Genomic DNA, 27,202 nt, shown 5'->3' with positions numbered 1-27,202 from the left:
AGCAGCATTATTATCCAGCCATACACCAGCACTTAGTTTGTCATAGGGAGCATTTCTGAGCAGTTATGGAGACCACTAACTATGCTGGTATGTCATAATCAAAATCTTGGTTTATATATTTTTTTATAATTTAGCATCTGTTGAGAAGAAATTTATTTCTAGATTGAAGGCACACACTATAGATTGATGCCCAAAAATATATTTCTTATTTTAATGCATTATCATGTCTAACTCATTTGACTTAAATGATCAAAGCAAAAGAAATGCAAATGATTAATCTGCAGATATACAAATGTAAGCTTTTTTAACTGGTGAAATTGTTGCCACTTGTCTATTAATTAAAGAACACATTTATAATTAATAATGTTTAATCTGTACACAAATCATATGCCTTCTTTGTTTTAACCATCAATGTCAAAGAGTCCAGCATGATAATGCATTAAATTGAAAAAAATGCATTAATTTATATGAACCCTTTAAAACAAAGACATTTCCTAAATCCAATAAAAAATAATTGAATATTGATGCAGAGTTCAGTTAGAATATAATATAACTTTTTTGCAGTTGTTGCAATGAAACTTGCACCAGTGTGTTTTCTGTGGAGATAAAGAGATAGTGTCCAGCAATGAAGACCCAACTCAAGATCTGACCTTGTAAGGCCAATATGAAATAACTGTGTGGGAAAATGGGAAAAACCTGCAGTCAGGAATGCACGGAAATCATCAAAAGAACAGTGTTAAATTAATCTTGAATAACTTGATATTTATTTTGTTTGACATATTTATTTATGGTGCAGTGAAAACATTATTTTTTCTCATGGTTATTTAAATTTAGAATTGATAGGAGGGAACATCACTATGTAGTTTCATGTTCATAGTCAGATCAAAACCCATGTACATGCCCAAATGAGCATTCAAAAATATCAAAATGGTACTTGTTGTATGTAGTGTAAGTTAATTAACATAATAAACAAAAATATTTAATCAATTTCAATTTATTATGCCCCTTTCAAAGAAGAGGAGTATATTGCTTTGCACATGTTGGCCGCTACGTCCGTCTGTCTGACAGTAGACCAAAGCTTTTCCGGGTGATAACTCTACAATTCCTAGACCTATTGTCAAACTTGACATGAAAGTTTGGTTTAACCAGTAGATGACCCCTTTTGATTTTAGGGGTAATATGGTCAAAGGTCACAGTGACCTTGAACAGGAAGGTGTCAAACCATACATCTGACTGATAAGTTGACAATGCCTGCACCAATGGCCCTCAAACTCAACATGGAGGCTAAGTCTGACTATTAGAAGATCCTATTGATTTAATGGGTCATTGGGTCAAAAGTCAAGGTCACAGTGACCTTGAATGCTAAAAGGTTGTACTTATAATGACTGGACAAAGCCTGCCACTAGCGGATCCAGGGGGGGGGGGGGGGGCGCACCCGGCGCACGCCCCCCCCCCCCTAAAATTCCCGGAGCTTACATGTTCTTTGGTATGGAAACAATAAAATATACTATATTTTCCAATTTTTTCTTCGCTCGCGTATCTTTATACAACATTGCCTTTTGAGATGTACTCGTACACAACACAGAGTGCACGCAATTTAAACGTTCCCGCCTTCCCTTACTGTAATAATTCGGCACTATATAACATGATCATGTTGATGCACCGTAAAACCCATACAAACAAACACATCAGTCAATTAATTTCCTTTGGGTACATTTATACGACAACAAATATGGCTGCGCCGTCAAGTCCCAAACGCCCCAAGAAACAGAAGAGTTTGCACAGTTTCTTTAGCAACAAAGAAAAAGAAAGAAGGTAAACAATTTTAAATTGGTTGATCTAGGCAAATATGACTTGTTCACTGTTCCACCATGCATGTAGATATGATGCAATTGGAGCATATGTTTGTCGTTTAAATATCACGGATTTCTTCAAGCGCCGTGGATATTTGCCTCGAATCAGAGATATAAATACTGAACGTACGATAACGACATTGATCGCCGTGGAAAGGTATCAAAATTCCCCTTCGAATGCACTATATTTCGACAAAATCGGTTGAATAATAAAATACTTACGGCTATTTTTCTGTGTTTTGTTAACACCTTCTTTCTCCAATTATTAGCGTAAAATGGCGTCACGAGTCACGTGGTATGGCCACACTGTTGGTTTAAGTATGTAATGACAACTCTAAACTGTTGTGCGGATTTGGTGGTCCAGCGGTGAAGGCGTTGAATTGCAGATCTCAATGCCCGTGGTTCAATCCCTGGCTTCGCCAAATTTTTTTTTTGATTTTTCACCGTCATTTTTTCCATGTTAAGAAGGTTCTTGTTATATGCTATGTTTATAATTAAGTATATTTAAAAATAAAACGTTTTTGAACAGTTTAAGGATTAGTTTTCTACTTGTAAAATATTTAATTGCATATTAGAACTATAGGTATGCCCCTGGATCTGCTAGTGCAACCTTTAGAGTGATTAAAAGTTACGCCCCCCTAACCCAAAATCCTGGATCCGCCCCTGCCTGCACCCATGGCCCTTGAACAACTTGACTTTGGGGTTGGGCCTGACCAGTAGGTGAGCCCTATTGATTTGTCACAGACCATTGAACGCAAAAAGCTTGCCTGTGTGACAACTCGACAAAGTCTGCACCCATGGCCTTCAAACTTGAAATTTAGGTTTGGGGTGACCAGCAGAAGACCCCTTTGGATTTGGAGGTCAAGGTCACATCTCCAATATTGGTCATTAAAACTAAGTCATTTACTTATTCCCTGCTGCTAAGAGGATACATTTTTATCAGCAAATATCAGCCATCATCTGAATATGAGTGAAAACTGTACCAACTACCCTCATACTTTGAATAGCATAATCTTAAAACTGCCTCAAAGGCATCTTTTGTCAATGAAAAACCAGCTGTCATTTCGGTCCATGCATATTTCATTCAATTGTCCAGATATTCTTGACAACATGGCGCTAATTAATGCTGCAGGTTTGAAATTTAAGACATTAGTTTTTTTTCTTCAGCACCATGCAGATTTATTAACACTTTTATAATAAAAACACACTAGAAAACAAATTTTAAAGATATTAGTTTTTTTCATGGTATGATGCCACAGCACCATGCAGATTTGTTTCCCCTTTATATCAAAGAAAGTAACTCGAGCACAATTTTTGTAGATATGTGGACTCTGTTGATAGAAGTTCTGGGAGGCATTTTTAGGCTTGAAAGAGCATCATTTTAAAGTTATATTTTTATTATGTCCCTTGAATCTTGGGTATAGTTTGTATTGTATTTGCATTTTAAAGACATTGGCTTCAACAGACCCTAATGAAATGAAGGAATGTAATTGCTTACTGAAACTGTTATAAGCGACTTCATAAATTGAAGCAATTTTAACATAATGAATATGCATTTAACTAATTTAAAGTAGTTCAGAATTAGGAAATTTGAATTAAGAATCTTGTAGGCCATTGGATACATGATTAAGTAGGGCCAATATATTTGTGCTTATTATAATCACATTTATCCTTCTTCATCTACCTTAAAGAGTGTTCATCATTTGTATGAAATCATTTGATCACGTTTCATTTGAAAGAACTTTGCGGTAGTGTTTGCTTGCTTCAGTTACGTCACCGACAGTCTTGCAGCGCTTTCAGCGCTTTGATTAGATCTGTCAGGGTCTTTTACATCAAGTACCCTTTCCGCGATATTAACGTGGTTGTTGTTGCTGTGAGTGTAATAGCTGTCGTTCCCTGTATTGACGGGCGTGTACTTGCAAGAGTTAGTGTACCTTTTGTAACAACAAAACCCTATCAGGCCGGCTATTACAATAAACTCGACAACGGCTATTATTATTGCAACATTTTGTAGAGTTTAGTTTGTGTCCGAACTTTCGTCATCTGAAAAAGGAAAGAACGTTTTGAAAAGCAGTAAAGATAACATGTCGTTTCATTTAATATAGGCAATAACATATTAAAATTTTCCCACGAGAATTGGAAATTCTTGAGTCAAAAGACATGCATGTAAGAAATTTCTTAAAGGGACACGACACCAGATGTCCCCCAAAGTGGCAAATAAAGTATATCCTCAAAACAAGTCTAAAATTATCAATACGAGCTAGATAACACAAGATAAAAGAATATTTTGTCGCTGTCTCAGCTGAGTTTATCCGTTTAAAAATAGGGCAAAATGGTTTCTGAATTTATAGTGTGTTTATTTAGCATGTGCAAGTCAGGTGATTACTATAGAAACATATATGAAAGAACTCCATAAACTCTCAATTTGTCCCAAATTTGGTCGCAATATGTCAACCCAAACTAAAGAAAATAAGTTTCAACCGTTTTTTTTTAGAAAAAAAGTGACCTTGACTTTGGCGAAAGGTGACACAAACGTAATCACATGTAAGGTTTACATTAACTCTTCTTATGTGCCAAGTGTGGCCACAATATGTGAACCCAAACTACAGATATACAATAACGGACCAAAACGCAACCACATGAACGGTGTCCATAAACTATATACCATATTTGGTTACAAAATGCCATCTCAATCTAAAGACATTTAGTTTCAGCCGTTATTCTACATTAAGTAGCAGTGACATTGACCATAGGGGCCCAAAACTCAAATAATTGTCTCTTAAAACTCTTTCTATATACCAACTTTGGTCAAAATAAGTCATCTAAAAATCAAGATATTCAGTTTTAACCATTTTTATATTTTAAGTGACCATGACCTTGACCTTGATCCTTGTGGCCCCAAACGCAATCCCATAAAAGGTCTCTAAAAACTCTTATCGTATACAATATGTCAACTTTGACTAAAGTTTCATAGGTGATTTTCCGCCGCCCACGCGCACATCCAAACAACAACTTTCGCCAGTCTAATAACCAGGTTTTATTATGTAAAAACCTACTCCCTTAAAACTTAGTTTGCAAGTAGATAACAAGTTAAATTATGGTCTTTTTTATTTAAGGACTCAGTTTAAGTGTATGGTTGGGTGGACACAACAGATCTACACCCTGTTCAGATAGCTATGTTGCTTAAATCTTAACATCATTGCGGCCTTCTTTCTTTATATTTTTTAAGTATATTACTTATTACTTAATCATTAAGAATTCACTTCATGTCATCTAACTAACTTAGAATACAACTTTATTGGCTGATACATTGTCAACGCAAATTCTGACGCAGGGAGTGTGTATCGGATGGGTGGTTGTAGGCGGACCTTTAAACAGCCGCCAAGGTTGAAATTCTTAATGATAAAGTCTACAACTTAATGACTGCCTATCTGCAATTTTATTGGCTGAAAATGTAGGTTATATTATAACTGCTGTTTCATTGCCTGAATATGTAGGTTGTTTTCTAAATGACGCCTAGTCGGATCAAGACCGCCCTTGATCATAACCTTATTTGATCAGCAAAAATGTTTTGAATCCATTTCCATGTGTATTCGCTTGTCCATGATCATCATGTGACTCGTAAATTTATAATCTACATTGGTTTATTATTTATAACTATTTATATCAGGGTGGTGGGGTGGTTTGTAGTCATGCCAACAACGTCTGCTAGAGGTTGGATAAACGCTCTTATATGTTAGCGATCAACCAAGTATGTGAAAACCACGTACCTTCACAAACGGGCACAGGAGAGGACCATGTCTTGAAGTCCCCGCACGTTGACGTGTTCATGCCGACCAGCCGGTATCCCTCATCACACATAAACGTAACGGTAGTTCCGTGACGATAATTAGAAACATTTTTGTAGTTTCCATGTTCAAGCGGGCCGAGGTCTGGACAGTCGGCAACTGTAAGAAAAGCACACGTGTAGGTTTTTTATGAGACGTCCACATTTTTAGACGTGTAATTATTGTCACATATGCATTGGCGGGGGTGTATTCCTCTCTTGACTTGTGAATCAATCAATCCTATCGTTTAAGGACTGCCTCTTGGCTTAAGGGGGATGGGCCCGGGTTATGGCCGGAGAAAAGGGGAATTTTGAATACAGGCAAATATTTCTCATTCTCGTTCACCAGAGTGATAATGCTATGCGTAACAAAGATTTATCATTATCAAACCTTTGATGAATGAGAATGATATTACTTAAATCATGTAATTTCTATCCAGTAAAATGCCCCATCTGTCTCCATCTGTAATGGTTTCAACTGATGTTTGTCAGTTGATTTCCATTAACACATGTAACAGGAGCGTTTGCAGGGGGAACATTGACACAGTGTGGAGAAATGTAAATTTTTCAAGGTTGATACACTTGCAGGGGTCGAATTACGTCTCCAAATTCACCATTCGGAACTCCTCGGCCATTCTCTATCGAAAACAACCTCGGATGTATGCCGGCACGGAAGTAGTTCGTATTTTTTTAAATAATAATTATTAATTAAATGAAGAGTTTTAACGTGTATTTGAATATTTTAAATATTTGAAGTTTAAAGTGATTGCCAGTGAATGGTTTTATTGCAAAAATGATTAAGATTCCCATTTGTGAAGTCACTAAGTTTAACTGCTAAATTGAAATTACTACGCGATCTACTTGCAGCGTAGTTAAAGTGTAAATATTTCTGACATTGTAACCCGTCCATATACATCCGAGGTTGTTTTCGATAGAGGAGTTCCGAATGCAAATGCACAACAAAGACAGCGAAAAGAATTTGAGAGTCTGCGTATACCAAATATTGTCCATTTTTGGACGGTGCCCGCTCAGGGCAGCGTTCATAGTAGGGGCAATCGGCTGAAAAGTTACAAACCGATTTACCGCCTGTCTCGGTCGAAGAAAGAGTGCGGTTTTTCAATGCTTAAAACACCAGTAATATTCAAAAGCTTACAAGAACATTAATAATTATGCAATAAAACTATAATTCTAAAGCATAAAGGATATGTTTAAAATACATTACTTAAGAATGCATGATTTATATACCTTGATTTTTTCCTGCGCGAGCTGACCGTTACATTTAATGACATTGGACTTTTTCCTTTTTTTGGCACCAACCAAATTACTTGCTAAAAATAAATCCGGACTCCAAGCTTAACTAGAATAAGGGCCAGTTTTATTAAACTTCGTACGAAGTCTGTTTTGCGTACGAACTTCGTACGATGTATCTCAGGCTGTTTAGCCGTTTTATTAAGATTTTCGAACGAACAAGCACCTGTTGCTTCGTAGATCTACGAAAATTTCTACGAAAGCTCTTGAGTGGCGTACGAACTTCGTAGACTAAAAGATGGCCGCCACAACAACAGAAATATTCTATATTGGCGATTTTTCATATATTATGGCGTATTTTAACAAAACGAACTGCCAAATTTCAAGACAGAAGACGACTCTGTGGTATCTGCAACCCGGTGAGTAAATTAACAAATCGTTACGACGCCGTTTTGACTAAATTTTCAGGGGACGCAACCTCGCGCCAACTGTCAAAATGCTTTGAAAAACAAAATGTTCTTATTTCGATGCATTTCAAGAGTTTTGTTGTGATGAAAACGCTGGAATATAGACTGAAATACTATCCAACCATTAGACTCATGGTATATGAATTTTACGGTGTTTTAAGTAAAACAAACAAGCTAAAAACAGACTGATTTTATGACAGTGTTTTCATCTGTCAAAGTTTTTATTATTTTTCTATAACTTGCTTTGACTTATATTTACAAGATTATCATGTCTCTAATAGTGTTCAGAAATTCTAAATCAACATTGAAGCTTATAAATTTAATAGTTGCCTGGGGGTGGAGATGCGGGGGGGGGGGGGGGGGGGAGGGGGGTCAAAAAGTTAGTCCACTTAAAACAGCATCCGGACTAAGTTTGCAAATCCGGAATTTTTGCAAACTTATTTTTTTTATTTTTCACCCAATGTTTTTTATTTTTGTATTTTTAAAATGTGTTAGGTAATACTAATAAGAGATATTTTTTGTTTCCTGAAATTTAATTTAGAAATATGTTTTTTTGGCATTTAAAGTCAACTTTTCCAATGGGAGTCCCATTGGAAAATGGCCTTCCCATTGGAAAATGGCTTTTTCAAGCTTTTCCAATTGGAAAACTGGCTCTATTAAAATTGTGGGAGAATTTGGAACATAATTTTTAAAATTGAAATTGACTGTTTAATTAAGAATATTTTACACTCACTACATGAAAAATAATATATTCATTAAAAATGAAGAACCGATAGATTCATTTAAGGCATTTGTTTGCGAATCCTTCCCATGAGTGAATCTTTCCAATTGGAGGATTCCCACATTCAAAGTGGGAAAGTATGAACATTGGAAAATTCCAATTGGAATATTTGGTTAATGGGAACATTCCAATTGGAGAATAAAGTTCAGTTTTAAAATGGGAAATTTCCAATTGGAAGGACAGGTAAGATTTTGTAATGGGAACATGTAGGAAATGGGAATAAAGAAAAATATTGCCATATTTAAAGCAAAAATTAGCAAAATGACACTTCTTACAATGTCCTTACCTGTCAACTGTCGACTTATCCATATTCCTCATCGCTGCTATACTATACAATGGTTAGCATGACGTCTAACCATCGTATTGCTTCATTAACCCTGTATCAGATACTAGTACAATTTTTTATCCGATTGAAAAAAAAGACAAACAAAAAAAATCCATCTTTCATCAATGTCACAAAAACGCTGTCGTTAAGCTTGATTACAAACATCTTGCCATTTAACCGATTATTTTCAAGGTTAAAGGCAACTAAAATTTGGTCAAGAATTAGCATTAATGAAGTTCTTTGAAGTCGAAGATATAAACTTTTTTACACTTCTATCTTTGTTAAAGACCACATGATTATGTTCATATATTTACACAAATTATAAAGGAGTCGGAGAGGTGATGGAGATCTATTGTATGAAAAGGCTTAATTTATGGTATTTATGGGTAAAAATAGTGAAGGAACGACTCGCCATACTGTCATTATTTCATGTACATTGTGCTATATGAAATTATTCTAGTTCACCAGAGTGATGGTGCCATGCGTTACACATTTGATTTATCACTATCAAACCTCTTGTAAATGAGAATGTGTGAATATGGTGTTGATAAATCAATGAATGGTTTAAAAAATAAACATTTTGAATTTTGAAAAAAAGAAGCCTGAACTTGAAGAATACTGCCATGACTAATGAGATGCAATGTGCCAGGCCGCAAAAGTTTTATCAGTGAACATATTAACAGACAATTAAGATATTACATTCAAACAGGGAAAAAGTAATATGAAAACCTATCGCTGTCGCTAAAGTAATGCACCAGCCAATGGTAAGCATCCCCCCCCACCCCAGGTCCGGGGGGACAGTCGGTGGTTTTGTGTTCGCGCCAAAATAGCGGGGAATTGGCCTTGGACCGACTGTGTAGCTCAGGGAATTTGGTCGAAGCGCTAGCGGTTTAAGCGCCCGGCGTGCGCCACCTCTAAAATAATCGAAGTTTACTGTTTTCATCAATATCGGAGAAACAAAGGTAATAAAATAAGCTCATAATGCACCATTTCCGACTACATACATGAGGGAGTAACCCCAAATTCCCGTAAAACAGTTTATGCCATATACTTTCGGTTCTGAGGGAGGAGCACATGTCAAAAGTTGCGCCCCTAAGTTACTACCCCTCTAACATCAATTCCTGGATCCGCACCTGCGATGTGCCATGTTTCCGCAACCTGGGAGATTTAATAAAAACGCTTCTGTTTCTGGGGCTGTGATTACGAAGTTCGTAATCACTGGTTCTGCTGTAATAAACCAAGATGATACTTGACTTCTACTACTACAAGTTACCTAGATTCACGTGCATTATTTAGCACGTTATTGCTATGTGTTCACAAGATTTATACCCTGTGTACTGCTAATATTTAGCATTCTAAAACATTTATTGTTGAATAAGATTTTAGCTGATAGCTATTTTCTATTTGTCTGAAGATGATGAAAAACATAATCTTATATATTCAACCTCAAGTCAGTTTCCTAGTCTGAATTTTGAGAGGATACAAAAAGTATTCCTGGTGGGTACAACCTTTAAGGTAAAAGACAGACACAAATACATGCATGCCATACTTTTGAGAGGCTTTGCAATGGATTTTAGTCTGAATTCCAGGGAATATTGGTCTAAAGTACAGCGGATTTTGGTCTTAACAATATCAACATTTATTATTTAAGACTAAATACAGAAATTTGAATGCATATTTACTTATATTTATTTAATGATCTAGAATACATACAATAAAAGAATAAATAATATATTATGAAATTATAATCAATTGTCAATGCATATGATAAATAAATAATACATAAAACAAGAGGGCCATGATGGCCCTGAGTAAAAGAGTTTAACCTTTGTTATTAATATAGCTTGTTTCTCAAAGAATATTGAACAAGAGCTGTCAAAGTATGTGACAAATGCCCCCCAATGTGACATTGATCTATGAACAAGTACATAACAAGAGCACCGCGAAACGGAGCATTATACGCCCGAAGAAGATTCGGTTTGAGGTCCTTTTAATGTAGTGATGATTTGTATAAAGTTATTTGAAAATCGCTTTATTAGTTACCAAGTTATGGCCCGGACACGGAATTGCTAACGGACGAGTAACAAAGATGTGGCCCGGACACAGAATTGCTTATGCCCCCCCATGGTGATTCTAGTCTTTGAGGTATGGACCTGGAAATTGCGCGCAACACATCCTTTTAATGTAGTGATGATTTGTATAAAGTTATTTGAAAATCGCTTTATTAGTTACCAAGTTATGGCCCGGACACGGAATTGCTAACGGACGAGTTACAAAGATGTGGCCCGGACACAGAATTCCTAACGCCCCCCCATGGTGATTCTAGTCTTTGAGTTATGGCCTGGACATGGAATTGCTAACGTCCCCCCATGGTGATTCTAGACTTTGAGGTATGGACCTGGAAATTGCATGTGACATCCTTTTAATGTAGTGATGATTTGTATAAAGTTATTTGAAAATCACTTTATTAGTAACAAAGATGTGGCCCAGACACAGAATTGCTAACGCCCCCACCCCATGGTGATTCTAGTCTTTGAGGTATGGACCTGGAAATTGCGCGCGACACATCCTTTTAATGTAGTGATGATTTGTATAAAGCTCTTTGAAAATCGCTTTATTAGTTACCAAGTTATGGCCCGGACACGGAATTGCTAACGGACGAGTAACAAAGATGTGGCCCGGAAACAGAATTGCTAACGCCCCCCCATGGTGATTCTAGTCTTTGAGGTATGGACCTGGTAATTGCGCGTGACACATCCTTTTGGACACGGAATTGCTAACAGACGAGTAACAAAGATGTGGCCAGGACACAGAATTGCTAACGCCCCCCATTGGTGATTCTAGTCTTTGATTTATGGCCTGGACATGGAATTGCTAACGTCCCCCCATTGCTAACGGACGAGTAACAAAGATGTGGCCAGGACACAGAATTGCTAACGCCCCCCATTGGTGATTCTAGTCTTTGAGTTATGGCCTGGACATGGAATTGCTAACGTCCCCCCCATGGTGATTCTAGACTTTGAGGTATGGACCTGGAAATTGCATGTGACACATCCTTTTAATGTAGTGATGATTTGTATAAAGTTATTTGAAAATCACTTTATTAGTAACAAAGATGTGGCCGGACACAGAATTGCTAACGCCCCCCCCCCCATGGTGATTCTAGTGTTTGAGGTATGGACCTGGAAATTGCGCGCGACACATCCTTTTAATGTAATGATGCTTTGTATAAAGTTATTTGAAAATGACTTTATTAGTGACAAAGTTGTGGCCCGGACACGGAATTGCTAACGCACCCCCATGGTGATTCTAGTCTTTAAGGTATGGACCTGGAAATTGCGCGCGACACATCCTTTTAATGTAGTGATGATTTGTATAAAGTTATTTGAAAATCGCTTTATTAGTTACCAAGTTATGGCCCGGACACGGAATTGCTAACGGACGGACAGACGGACAGACAGACGGACAGACGATGGAGGCCATAACATAATACGACCCTTCGGGCGTATAAAAAGTTTATCTTGGCTGTATGTGTCAAATACATATTGCAAGTTATATTAAATTGCCTCTGAGCAAAAAAAAAACAATCATACTAAATGACAGCCAACACTCTTTATGTCCTCATATTCAGCATTCCATTGTGAATAAACACTTAGTGTATCTTTCACCTTAGAGGTAGGGACATGGGTCTTGCACACGACACATTGTCTTGGTATGTTGAAAACATATGGCATTTTCATTTTAAAATCTGTCCATATAAGAGAAAGTCACAGCGCGGACACGACAGCCTATAATTTCCTTCAGGTTGCCATGGCAACCAGAGTTCTGCAAGGAATTAATTTTTTTTAACAATTTTGAAAAAGCACCAACCAAGGATCATTCCTATGAAGTTTCATCCAAATTGTCCAAGCGGTTTAGGAGAAGATGATTGTAACCAATTGTTGACACTTTTCCTTTAGGTTGCCATGTCAACCAGAGTTCTAAATGGAATTAATTTCTTTGAACAATTTTGAAAAAGCACCAACCAAGGATCATTCCTATGAAGTTTCATCAAAATTGTCAAAGCGGTTTAGGAGAAGAAGATGATTATAACCAATTGTTGACATTTTCCTTTAGGTTGCCATGGCAACCGGGCCAAACAAAATTATGTGAACAAATTTAAGAGAGGTCCATGCAAGGACACTTCAAACCAAATTTGCTGAAGATCTATCAAGGGGTTCGTGCGAAGAAAATGTTAAGTTTTTTTACTAATTTTAGCTCTGGTGGCCCTTAAAAGGGGCCAAACAAAATTATTTGAAAAGACCTGACAGAGGCCCATGCTAGGATGCTTCAGACTTGAAGATCCATCAAGCAGTTAATAAGATCAAGTTGTTTAAAGGTTTTTCTATTTTTTGCTCTGGTGACCCCTAAAAGGGGCCAAACAAAACCATTTGAACAAAGTTGAGAAAGGACCATGTAAGGATGCTACATATCAAGTATGGAGTCATTCTGACCTTTACTTTCAGAGGAAAAGATGTTCAGTGACAAGACAATGTAAAAACAAATGACCCCTGAGCAAGGCCAATTTGACCCCGGGACAATAATTTGAATACCTTTGGTGTAGGTCCACTAGGTAACACTATATACCAAATATGAAAGCTCTAGGTCTTATATTTTGGAGAAGAGGATTTTTAAAGTTTTATTATATAAGACTATATAAAAACAAATAACTTTCAGGGCGGGGCCAATTTTGACCCTGTGGCAATAATTTGAACAACTTTGATAGAGGTCCACAAGATGATGTTGTATACCAAATATCTAATCTCCTGGCCTTACGGTTCTGGAGAAGAATATTTTTAAAGATTTACTATATAACACTACGTAAAAACAAGGACCCCCTAGGCGGGGTCAATTTTGACCCTGTGGCAATAATTTGAACAAATCTGGTAGAGGTCCACTAGATGATGCTGTATACCAAATATCTAAGCCCTGGGCTTAATTATTAATTATTATAGCACTGCGCATAGTAATATACTTTTCATTTTTTCATTCCCCCCCTCCCCCCCCCCCCCGGGAATATATGGCATACACAAACCAAACTTATACTCTCAATTGTTTCAAATGAACATTATTATTTATTAACTATTTTGATTCAATTAGCATTCACATTTAGTCAAGTCACCATGATTTGCATTTGAATTTTTGCTATTTGTAACATTAGACATACCTTATATACTTCATTTGTACCAAAATTAAACAAATAACGATCTGTATTATAAGATAGCATAATTTGAAAAAAAAGAAAAAAAACAACTTTTATTACTTAATTAATTGCTTAAACAATAAACATACATTTTTCCATCCTTTTTTATGAAATTCAAAAGCCATTGCATTACTCTTCATATTGACAAACAAGAAATAAAAATAGTTCATGTATGTAATCATCTATTTTATTTAATTTAAACAATCATTTGATATCATTATAATTTAGTTCTTACAAATCATGTAAGTAATTTCACTTTCAATAAATTGAGAGTTAATAAACAGTCACATGACAAATTCCTTTTATTGGATCTTCAATGTCAGATGGAAAGCTATTATTAAGGACCCAAGTGATGTTTGTTCCTGCATTGAACTGCCTAAATGCAGCCAATTAGAAATTTTGCATTGAATGTTACATATTTGGGTTAATTAAGGGCTATAATCCCTGTCCCGACAATTTTGAAGATAGAACTTAAGAAAAGTTATTGACTAGCTAAAAGAAAAATATAAATTGAGGAATATAGGCAATGTAATCTTTACAGATATACAAAAATGATTCGCAGATACATATTTAGACTTATTGACATTTTACTTAATATCAGGTTCTTACAAATTATTTATAATATTATTCTTCATATACATACACATTATTTAGTAAACAGTACTGTTTCAACAATTCAAACAAATACATAGTTAAAAATCAAATGTTGCTGTATTATGGCAAACACTTGGTGTTCTATCAGTACTTTAACTGAACTGGAACCTCAGATCAACCCATAAAGAAATGGAGTCTAGTAACTTCCCACTCGCCTGCCTCTTGGAACAACTGGGCCATGATTTTACCAGTTACCAGTAAGTGTTCTTTTAGACCATCATGTTGGTCAAAAATGTAATCAGACAAATCAAGACTGTCCGTAACTGGAAATCGGACCTGTTTCAATACATAGGCCACACTTTTTTTATCCAACTCCTTCCAAATGATGGGTAGTGACATGGACATTCCTCAATCTAACTTCTGCAGTGACTTCATTCATTCCTTTAGTCAAATACGGACAGTGTGAGCTGTTGAGATAGACAGCTCCTGTGACATCACATTTTATTGTGAAGAATGTCCAGCATAGATGGCTTGTCATCTAATGTAGCTAATATGTCCGCCCGGTCAGCTCAATCGGTAGAGCGTTGGACTCTGAATTGGACATCCCGGGTTCGATTCCCGGGCGGACCAGGTCACCTCTGTTGTGATTGGTTATGAAATCCTTTCTACGACCATTCGCACTGTACCACTGCACCTGGCATGTACAGAAGCTGTCAGTTCCTTGCAGAGGTGAAGGCACCTAGTACTGGTTCTGCCCAGGATAGGTGTGCGGTGGTTGAACTGTCACTCTGGGACCCTTCAATGTGCTCACGCCGGGACCCGGAGTATAAACTACTAACACCACCACCTGGCAGCCTGCTCTGAAGCTTGTCCATAGCCCCATATGTGTGGCCAGTCATCCATTATCCCCATTTTAATGATAATCTGAAAATAATCCCAAGCACATTTATATGCATATTTATTATATCATATCCACTTCTATACACTTATCTTCTCTAGGATGTTCAAACAGGCTTGATGTGACAATACAAAATGTGAAGACAAATAAACAGTGAGATACAACAAGTATATTGAATTTTCTGTCTGATTTAAAATGATTTGTAATATAAACAGGACAGGTGAAACTTCCTATTCGACAAATATCTTTTTTTTATTGTCATTTCCAAGCATTTTTTATGATTAGATTATTTAATATTTCACAACTTAAATACTATCAGGAAGTCATAAGATTAACCATCTATATATATATATAATAAATCATATATATATATTTAATATATAAAAACAAGTCATTATACAAATGATATACACAAATTAAAAAGGTATTTATACTTCTGAAACACTGTTGCACAAGCCACTGGGCACAAAGAGGTTGATGAAGGTTTTCCTGATGCCCTTTGAGGTTTCCCCACAATAATGAGAAAGATGACCTCTGAGAGAGATGGTGGTTATTTCCTGAAACATTAAATTTATACATGTTGTATATAATTTAAAAAAAAGGACACTTGACAATATACAGAATGCTGTACATAAAATTCATAAGTCCTATAAATAAATGCTTTTGAAAAATTCCAGAACATATAAACAGCAAAACCCAAAACCTCTTGATTTTGTTCTCAATTGGCCAACAGGGAAGTATTTTTTTTTTCAAGAATCCATGAAAACCAGTGATATAAAACTGGGTAAACGGACATTTGCCCCCCCGGACATTTGCCCCCCGGATGTTTGCCCCCCTTTTGGACCATGGCGGACATTTGCCCCCCCGCCGTTTTCGAGGGGGCGGACATTTGCCCCCCCTCAATGTTCGAGGGGGCGGACATTTGCTGACAAAAAATTAGATCATGCATTTTTCTTTAACTGTTAGTAATAGTTTAACCCACAAAAAAAACATTGGCTTTCAAACGAAAATATGCAAATCTGCGATATGATCTATGTCAGCAGTCTTTTATCATTGGTTTGCAGATACTATTAAACCCAAAAATTTGCTCTTTCCAAGACAAAAAAAATAAAAAAGTTGTAAAAACGGTAAATTTGTGAGAGTGCATGCAGCTTTAATAATAATTAATATATTCTTGTAATGAAGCTGTTATGTGCTAAAAATAGAACCCAATGAAAAATAAGCATATCCTAATAAGCCTAACTTTAATATTATGAAGTATTTACTAAATCAAATAGACATATATAGGCAAATGACTGAAAAGCTACCATAATTAAAGCTGCACTATCACAGATTAAACATTTCGACAACTTTTTAATTTTTGTCTTGGAACAAGCCAATTTTTGCTACAATCCCTGGAAAACAATTAATAAGACTGCTGACAAAAAATTAGATCGCGGATTTTATATTTAAGTTCATAAATTGATGTTTTATGCATTTTTCTTAAACCGTTAGTAAGGTTTAAAGCTCTAACATTTTCGAAAATATGAAAATCTAAGATCTGTTTTTTTATCAACAATCTTACATCAATGGGTTGCAGATATTTACGCAAAAATTTGCTCTTTCCAAGACAAAAATAAAAAAGTTGTAAAAATGGTAAATCTGTGAGGATGCAGCGTTAAGAGTATTTTTTAAACTTATAATGAAAGTCATTTGCATTTATTTTACATAAGCACGAAAACTAATGTGTTATTTATTCTGAACTCCTTTATAAAAATGTAGGACAAAACATCCCATGTCGTTTTTGACTAAGGGGACAAAACACGTCCAACCCATTTAGACAGGGTTGACAAAACAACCCAGATCATTTTGACATGGTGGACAAAATAACCAGGAAAATATTGGCAGTTCAAAAAGTTAAGACCCCCCTCCCATCCTACCAACACTTGAAAGATTAAAACTAATTGGCCATTATCAAGATGTGTTTTATTACCCCCAATAAACACCCTTTTTCACTTAATTTATTAGGTTTAGAAATGTTACTATGGAGATCTTTATCACAGCATAAGGAAGACACAGTGACTTAAATCATAAGGATTTGCTACCAAGCTACAGTACAATATTAAGTTCAGCATTATGATAATCCTTACTTCAAAACACTCTTCTTAAAAAGGTGTTCAAGGCCAAAATCTAATATTCATATTCATTACAGGCTGCTTTGCATGACAATTATTAATTTCAGATATTTGCTTTAAGCAATTTATTTTTAATTATAAAAACACTTTCTCATAGTTTTCATCTTCTTTTTGATATTGACATGTTAATATTAAAGGGGCCTCATTTGTTTTTAATATTTACGTTAGTCTTATATTAAAGCTGCAACCTCACAGATTGAACGTTTTGACAACTTTTTTTTAAATTTTTGTCTTCGAACAAGCGAATTTTTGCGTAAATATCTGCAAACCAGCGATAAAAGACTGCTGACAAAATATCAGATTGCAGCTTTTCATACTTCCATCCAAAATTGATGTTTTATGCATTTTTCTTAAACTGTTAGTAGCAGTTTAAGCTGTAAAACATTAAATTTGGAATGGAAATATCAAAATCTGAAATCTAATCTTTAGTCAGCAGTCTTTTATCACATAAGCAGGTATTTACACAAAGAAATTCTAATACATAAAGTTTAAACAAAAAATAAAAAAGTTGGAAATCAATACATACACAAGTTGACTAACATATATTTTGAATAATAAACCTTAAATTATTTTCCAAAGAATGCATTTAAGGAAAAGTTACTTACTGAAAACAAGACTGTAACAATGCATGTATTTTAAAGTGAAAACGCATATATATTATGTATTTTAAAAATGTAATCCTTTATACTTTTTACTCTTTCTGTTTTTAAAAAGGATGTAACCCTAACCAAATCATTTTATTTTTGGCCCTACTATAACACAATCAAGAATTTAGCCCCACATTCCAGAATGCAGGGCTTAAATTGTGTTATCATTTTGATCACTGACATGACATCATTGACAAAATAAGGATTCAAAAATCTTTGTTTCCGCCCAACTGACCCTATTTTTATCCTTCTGATCCTTTTTTGTTTTTGGTGTTTTGATCAATATGTGCTTTTTTAGTAAAGACCTTAATAATTCCCTGATATAGGTCAGTTTGCCAAAGAAACATGGTCCTAAAAAAAACAACAGTTACCGTATGCCTACCTTTTTTTATATTTAAGTGGAAACTATGAATACTTTTTTTGGCCTAAGCAACAATTTTTGTTTGAAGCCAGTGTATTTTTTTAACTTAATTACATTGTATTGTCTGCGAATTACCAATATCAAATCCATTGTCCTATTTAACAGGATAATGGTTTTGATATTGGTCCCATGTATTATCATTATAAAAAAGTGTAGGAATTTTATTCAAGACCATTTGCAAGATGTGTCATGTTTGGTGTCAATATTATGCTTGAATGATCATATTTTATATTTGTCATTGTTAGATATTTAATTTGTATAAAAAATGAGCAATAATAAAACCTCTAAAGTATTTTCCTCAGTTGGTAAGAATTACACCTGTTGTTGTTGTTGGGTTAATAAAAGTCTGCTTGCCTATGGCTCCATTATGGCTTGACCCTGTCACACCCCCTAGTGTGACTGAAACATATTTGTGAGGCCAAAGGGGGATCTATCTTCATTGAATGTCAGTATTTATTTTAGCTCCACCCCTTTACTTGACCTGGCATCGCCTCTTTCACTGAACCTGACATCTGATTGGCTGAATGAATATGCCTTTTAAAGGTTTCCTTATGACTGACAGCCCCCACCCCCCACAGAGAAAGACTGGTCATTTGAGACAATCACTATCATATTTTGAAAAGGCGGCTATATGCATGACTATGAATTGGCTTGTAATTGATTTAAGATAATGATCATTATCTGCAGTTATGCACTTAAATTCATAAAAAATTCATGTTCCTTATACTATGAAAATTTTGGAAGAAATACATGACTGTCAATTTAGAATTGAACTTAATTTCCATGTAAATATCCTTAAATTGTATAACATGTCGAAGGCAAAATGTAGATTTTCACAGATTGATACAATTGCTAAAAGGCATGTTCATTTTTTCAAGATAATGACATTAATAGAAGGTTTCTACTTTGTGTAAGGTTTTCTGAATTTAAACATTTTTTTTTGTCTTCAAGTCTCTTAACATTACCAAATAAAAAGAACTGTCCTCCAGTTTGTATTATGTAGAATAAGATGTAATTTGAAAGTAACTGTAATTTGTTACAAAGATGGTTTAACCAAAACTTAATGAAAATCCCACATTGATTTCGTGCATTTATATATATATATATATATATATATATATATATATTAATACATATAGCCCGGAATAGTTGTAGCCCGGAATTATAGCTATTCTAGTTTTTCCGACCTAATCCTCCGGTACAAACAAAATTAAACCGTTGTAATATACACACATTACTTCGGAAACAATAGAGTCATTGGACTGTTACATGAATTTCAATAGCTCGAAATTCACCTTTTATTTGTTACTTCCGGGCTATATGTATTAACATAACAGGGTTTTCCCATGCTGGTACAAATAAAAGGCGAATTTCGAGCTATTGAAATTCGTGTAACAGTCCAATGACTCTATTGTTTCCTACGTATAATTCCGGGCTACAACTATTAAGAGCATATACTATCACACTTATCTGATATATTGGGGATTAAATTTATGTACCAGTACATTATCTTACAGAATGATAGTGATAGTCATTATCAAATTATTATCCTGATTAATAAGTAAGTTGTTGAGTGAAAACTATTTTTAAATTGAGACAATAAGGTGGATGACATGTTAAGTTATTGAAAGCTTTGAAGATTTTATACAAAAGTTATAAGTTGTCTCAATTAATGATTTCGAAAACCATTAAATTGGCAGGCCTAAGCATCATGAGCCACTCACAGACTTTGATGGAATTGGTAAAAGACAAAAAATAAATATTTACTTTCTTAGTGTTGCAATGCAAAAGATACTGGGCCTACTTTCTATCGAGTAAAACATTCTTAATATATATTTAGCTTTTTTTCCATTTGCCAAATAATGGAAAATTATTTGAACTTGATTTTGAAAAATAATTATTTTTTATCCTGACTATATAATTATTTAGTCTTTAAAACAGACTCTCTTCCTTTTAAACTCTAAAATATCTTTAAAAATAAAATAAAATACATTTAAACCCATTAAGATTTAATTAATTATTTAAACAGGCCAGTCTGCACTGCCTTTTCAGTAAGGATTTTAGTCAAAATTATATCTTCGTAAGAACAAGACAGTACACCATAGGTAATTATGACCCCCCCCCCCCCATAATTATGCATATTATGCATATTTGTATACATGTATTAGCTAGACAATATACAACGATAAGTGTATTGTATATATTAGTGAGCAAATAAATGCATTAATAAATAAATAAATACAGATTTATACTGGTAAATAGATTTATAAATATAAATATTTTAGGAAAGATAAACATTAGATAAAAAATATTATCAAAGCCTTTTTAGCCATATTGTATTGGCTGGTGGGGTTACTCAAAATTACCGTGCATGGTCCGCTTACAACCAATTAAATATTTTCAATAGCTCTGAGAATGATTCATACAATCTTTGATATGATGTCAGTTTTTTTTTACATGGCATGGCTTGACTTGATCAATATAAATTTTATATTATATGACTTGCAGAATTCACATGACTTATCATATATATCCTTTAAGTTTTGTGTGATAATAGATCTTTGATCTAAATTTGTGATTCAAAACTTAAAGATACATATATATATATATATATTTACTGCTTCGGAATCACACTTTACACACAAGACATGTTAAAATAGATTATTGTACTCACTGTTTTTTAATTTAAGTTTATTCATCAAACTCTGTCACTCTAGCTGTCTCTGTATTATCAGCATCACACATCAACTAAAACAAAAAATAATAAGAATTATAACAAGAAAGGTTCAAGTAGTTAGAAAATATATGGGCTGTCATTGGACATATAATATAACAATTTACCATGATTCCATGAAATATTTTTACAAACTAGCAAACCTGAACTCCTTTGTATTTTTTTACATCTTTGTGAGATTTTGCATAAAGCATCTATCTAATTCTTTGTTAATTTACCACATTAAAATTTATTGATTAACTGTACTTTTATTTATTTTATAAATATCTTATATGTTGTGCACCAGTCAATTGTAACCCTGGCGCCCCCAGGTCCAGGGAATAGCGGGGACTTTGACTTTCGGTCCAGCCAACCCTGGGTCTAATCCCCTCCCCTGCGGGAACGAACTGATGGTAAAACCCCGGCCAAATGCCCCTGCACACCAGAGACTCTATATAAGGCCCAATCTCAGCTAAATTTGGCTCAAAGACAAAACCACTGCGGTCACCCGGCCCTGCGTGGCCACATAAAAAGTAAAAACACGGCCCATTTCCCGACTATTCCCAGTATACCCCCAGACCGGGGGGTGTGCGTGGTTAGTAACCGTTACAATTGACTGGTGCATTGGTTATAATAACCGAGAGGCCTCAAAGATGCTCACATGACTGTGACCTTTTTGACCTTTTATCAGATTAGAACAAAGAAAGGATTTTTAAGAAATATACTCAATGAAACAGAGTGAAACTTTATTCAGGGGCTATACACCGTATGATGAAATAGCGAAAGAAGAGAAAATTGTCGAAAACTGACATGAATTTGGTATCAATGTGTACAATGCATTGAAACTAACTAACTGAAGTACCACATAGTTTACAATTAATTGATTTTTCACATTTTTTTTCCATTAAAAAAGATTACTAGGTGGGTATACCTAGTATAATTAATTTTTATGTGTGATTGGCTAGTCGATGTTATCACTTAATTTTACCAAGCTAGGTATATATTAAATCAAATAAACAAATGTAAACTTTCATAGCAGTGGATACAACACTGGACTGCAATTTTGGCGACCACAGTTTGAACCCGGTCTCTGTTATTTTTTCTTTACATTTTGATATTTTTTTACCAATTATGATATCAAAAGGATAAACATTTTATTGAATAATTGTCATGTATACTGGGACTGACCCTACTGTTTGTATAGTCCATTGGTTAAAGAAAATAGATTAAAAAAGAGAAAAAAATAATTGTAAAGTGTGTGTTTAAGGTAGCACTACCCTAATGAAAACCTCCACTTGAAATGCTTCATTTTAATGTTTTATCCTTTATTGTTAAGCACATACCTACACATCTTTTGTGGGTTCATGTGAGCAGTTCAACTTCAAAGCAACCCATAAGCTGACATACATGCCATATCCCCCGGAGGGTGAAAAATCCCCCGGAATTTTGACCCATCCCCCGGTCTCCCGGAGGGGGATGAAAATCCCCCGAAATTAAAAAAAGTGTGTTTAAAATTACGCAAAATTATCACAGGGTTTAATTATATATGCCTGTTTGCAGTTATAATGCCCTTCTTGTCTTAATTGGATTATCAACTGATGGTGTGTTTTAACAACACCAATTGGGTGACACTTAATAAGTCAGCAGGGCACATTTCATGCATTGTTTTGATTGAAACTGTCAGAATTTGCATAAGAAATGTCAATTAGACTGGTCAGATAAAAGGACGATTTTCATTGGTTAAAACTATAGGTTTTATCCAATCAGAGAGGATGTAACAAATTAAAGTGTTTAAACATGTGTCATTGTCATCAAAATGATTTATGATTTAAAGGTGACAGTACATTATTTGGTAAAGAAAAGGATTAAAATAACTAATAGACAATGCTGTTCTTTGTTATGACCCACTAATATGTTTACATACATGACATGACCTTCATCTCAAATATCGGAAAATAACAGAACTTCCAGAAGAGAAACTGAAAGTAGACAATTCGGATGAAATGACTTTTATTTATTTTAATATTATGGTGGTGATGTTTTTTTATTTTTTGATGAATGCCAAAAGATGATATGTTTATGAACTTAAACAATAAATTATGCATTTGCTTTTTATCAGAAGCAAACAAATCTGACTATTTGGGAATTGAAATGAAAAATATTGATAAATCATTCCATTCTCTCTATTAGTCTGAAAGTCATCATTTATGATCATAATGAGCAGATTTTGTATCCAATTTTAGAGGAAGGTAAGCCCATTAAATTGTCTCTGAAACATATTTTTCTGTGAAGTATTCTATTTTGCAAGTGAGTGCTTTTATTATGCAATATGGCTGTGTCTCATTAAAATATAGATGAAGTGCTGGAAAAAGGGGTAGACAAGGTAAATTGGCACGTGTGTCATGCCCGTAATGCTACATGGCGATGACGAAAATTCTCTGGTATGTGACCCAAATCCCCTTAAATTCTGGACATAATCCCCTCAGGAGTCTTTCAAAATTATGGCAATTTGTTTTTTTGTACTTGCGTCTTAAAATACTCTGAAATTTTGTCAAATTAGACCTGCTAAAAAAAACCCTGAATACTACCAAAATCCCCCTGAATTTTCAGACTTTTGAACATTAATCCCCCTGAATGGTCTCAAGAAAATATGGCATGTTTGGAAGCATCTTTTTATTTTCCATTTCATTAGCTTACATTTTTCAACAGTAGTTTTATTAGAAAATAGTTATTTTCTTATACCGAAGGTAAAACATACTGTTGTTTTTTTTTGCATAATGTTCCTAAAAGTTTAAAGATATTTCATATTGATAAGGAACAGGTCATGAGTATTTTTTTAACTTGTTGATTTCGCTGTAAAATGACATTCACAAGCTAAATCTTAGTAGACCAAAGAATTGTACGTTTACGGATTTTTGTATCTTTTTTGATATGGCAAATCCTTCACATACAAATTGTTTAGTATCAAAAGTGGGTAGTTATTCCGATCGGGATTCTGGGTTAAAGCATTTAACATCTCAAAAATATCATAAAACAAGAAATATTACCAGATTATGTAATTTTATATCAGTTCCATACATAAAAATGTCATATCCTATGAATAATTATGAGTTTGACGTTTATTTTTCATTTCTTGCTGTCAAAACATAGCGATATATACATGAAGGGCACCTGCAAGGCTTCAGGGCACAATTTTTAAACAATTGGAACATTTCGGCCATGGCTGAGTTGTTACGATTGTATTTACGAGGTCTATCTAGAAGCTTGTCAGTGGTGGCCGAGTTATTACGATTGGGTCGAGTTGTTCCGCTTGGCATAATTGTTGTCTGTGTCAGTCAACTTTTGTTTTATTGGAAAGGTAAATAATGTGTTTTAATGCAAAATAACTTTTCACTTACATGGTAAAGTATGAATATAAACCTTTATGATCAATTTAAACCATAAAATACTTCACTTAATACAATTTCAATATTTTTCAAAACACCCCCGGTTTTTGCACAAGCCCGTTTAGACGTTACTGGCTAAGGTCACAAATCTGAACACTTTCTGATGTTTTTTACAATTATCTTGGAGAGTTTATGTTGTAGTAAGTTAAACTTTCGTATGAAACATCTTTGGTTCATGTGAAAACAGCTGTCAAAGTACAGATTCACGATCTCGTCAATATTATGTCGAAAATCGTTCAATTTTATGGATAGTAAATCACCCTTCAAAATACGCTATGGAGGGCACAAATACCGAACACTTGAAAAGCGAAAATACATGGTCATACAATTATAATTAAAAAGTATGCTATAATAAATAAATGGCATTTTTTAGAAAAATGCTTAACAAAACAAGATGAAACTTCGCAAGTGTGACCAAGGCAAGCCTCTGTATTGATCTAGATCATCGAATAATCGATCACGGTAAACAAACGTGTGTTTTAGCCGGTGTTCAGGATTTGTGCCCTGTTAGGAAATGTACCGTCAACCAGTAAGGATTGGAAGAATGTATTACACGTCTATAATTTTAGACTGGGGGGCGGGGGGGGGGAGCTACAATAATAAGCGATTAGGGATACTTTTTTTTATTATTTTGACATTTCATGTGTATCCCTGTAACTGCCATAGTCTTAAAATCGTCAAAAGACCCATTGACGGTCATTTAGGTGGACTATGGGGGGAGCATGGTTACAATTGACTGGTGCAACCACTGGGACACCATTTTTTATTATTTTGATATTTCTTAAAATACTCGTTGACGGCTATTTAGGCAGAGTAGCCCCACTCACTGTCGAAGTGTGGATAAGACGAGGACTGTTTCAAGTGAACGTTCTTTACGAGATGTCCTACTTATTGACTGTTTATATATTCAAAAATCAAGACAAAAAATTAAATGGAAAAAAATAAATGACTTACCAATGGGTGTTTGAGATATCCATTTGGCACCACTTTAGTGCCATTCATCGCTCTTCAAAGCTCCATAAAACAAAATCATTCGTCTAACACATTCCCGACATCTTAACACAGATGGTATTGATTACTGTGACATGTTGGTGTTAAACCGGTTTGAAGGTGCATTCACTCGAGTAATAAAGTCAAAGATGCACTCTTAAGTACTGCCAGATAAGGTTTACCACAATTAATAATGTTGTTTCAATATTCCTAAAAGAATGAATAAATGTCGAAAACAATGGTTCTTATGAAGGATATCGAGTTAAATTTGAAAGAAATGAGCATTACACACGGTATTTCTACCTTATGAGACTATAGTAGATCACAATAAATCTTTTAGCATTTACCAATCATTTAATATTTTTTGCGCTTTCTGCTATTAAAAACACGGTTACAATCTTGTTATCAGTAATAAATATTTTCAATAAATGCATTATTTAGTATGTAGTTAAAGGTTTATCAGTCACAATTGATGTTTGTTATATATGTGTATGTATTGATTTTGAATAACAGTGTCACTAAACAAAAAATAAACAAATTTACGCAATTTCACAACCTTTATTCCAGTTCTTCTGGATTACCCTGTATCCCCTGCCTCGAAACGAAAAGTTAACTTGGACGACATCGGAACGTTGTGGTTGGGGGGGTGGTCACCCCCCCCCCTCCTTCTGGCCACTAGTGCAATTGCAAAATTAATTTTGATCCGTGAGGGATATACTTAAGCGACGATGTTAACCATTGCTTCAATATTTATGCATGCATATATGTACTTGTTGGCATTTTGGGTGCCTCATTTCTACATCAAAAATGCTCAACCAGGTATGAGTTTATTGTATAAGTTATAGCTCGTAGTTTGTAAAATGTGGTTCTTTAGCAATTTTGTTTTAAATACGAAATAAAAGGTGTTGCTTCCAAGGTATGCATGATCAAAATATCCATAAATTATGTATGAGTCCCTTTTGCTGAGTGGTTATGCTATTTATTTGTCCATGGCGTAAAAAAGCGTAGTTTCACCCCTGATTAAAACAAGACTTTATTTTCATACTTTCATTGTATTTTGTTCTGCAATTTCAGTATCAAAGAGTTAACTAATTATTTCAGACACATTACCTGGAAAATGATTATTTGGTGCCAATGAGGTACGAGTCCCTTTAAGAATGACAAAGTGTTTTTACAATCAGCTAGATAACAAGATCATTTTTTTCCACATATACAAGATGATTTACAAGTAATCATCATATGTGTATTTTTGCTTCACTGCTATCTTGTAAGATGACTTGCTTATATACTACTACCGGGTATGTAGTAAAGTGACAACATGGCATTAATTATCAATAGCGTTTATTTTGTAATGCAAAATTCACCAGCCTTACATGTTTGTACAGTTCGATATTTTTTTCTAAAACATATACTAGTATTACTGTTTGAGGAAGGCATTGGCACATGATGCATGTTAACATTCTAAAATGCCTTGCAGCATTTTTAATGGTGTTTAGCTTGGACCAGCTCAAAACCAAATAATAGGGGTTGGAAAGTCTTTGGTTTAGGAGTTAAAAAGTCTTTAATATGGTTATTAA

The 27,202-nt window shown here is 34.7% G+C and overlaps 1 protein-coding gene and 1 long non-coding RNA gene across 2 annotated transcripts in view; both read right to left on the bottom strand.

Moving 5' to 3' along the window:
* Positions 1–3,032: 3,032 nt before the first annotated feature.
* LOC128233970 (complement factor B-like protease) overlaps positions 3,033–27,202 on the bottom strand; it is a 34,172-nt gene continuing 10,002 nt past the window's right edge. Inside the window, exons 4-5 of the mRNA XM_052947883.1 lie at positions 5,624–5,800; positions 3,033–3,896 (exon numbers count right to left, since the gene is read on the bottom strand). Of these exons, the coding sequence (XP_052803843.1) occupies positions 3,871–3,896; positions 5,624–5,800 (203 nt within the window). The 3' untranslated portion in view covers positions 3,033–3,870. The remainder of the gene's footprint in view (positions 3,897–5,623; positions 5,801–27,202) is intronic.
* Positions 13,557–26,115, bottom strand: LOC128233979 (uncharacterized). Its single transcript, XR_008260833.1, has 4 exons — positions 25,590–26,115; positions 21,151–21,224; positions 15,669–15,791; positions 13,557–15,260 (listed from the first exon to the last, which is right to left on the bottom strand). It is a non-coding gene; the product is annotated as an uncharacterized LOC128233979 (long non-coding RNA).

Source organism: Mya arenaria, chromosome 1 (genome assembly GCF_026914265.1).
Source record: "Mya arenaria isolate MELC-2E11 chromosome 1, ASM2691426v1".
Lineage (NCBI taxonomy): Eukaryota > Metazoa > Mollusca > Bivalvia > Myida > Myidae > Mya > Mya arenaria.
Note: the sequence above shows the minus strand (reverse complement) of the source record. Positions and strands in the feature narration are given on the sequence as shown.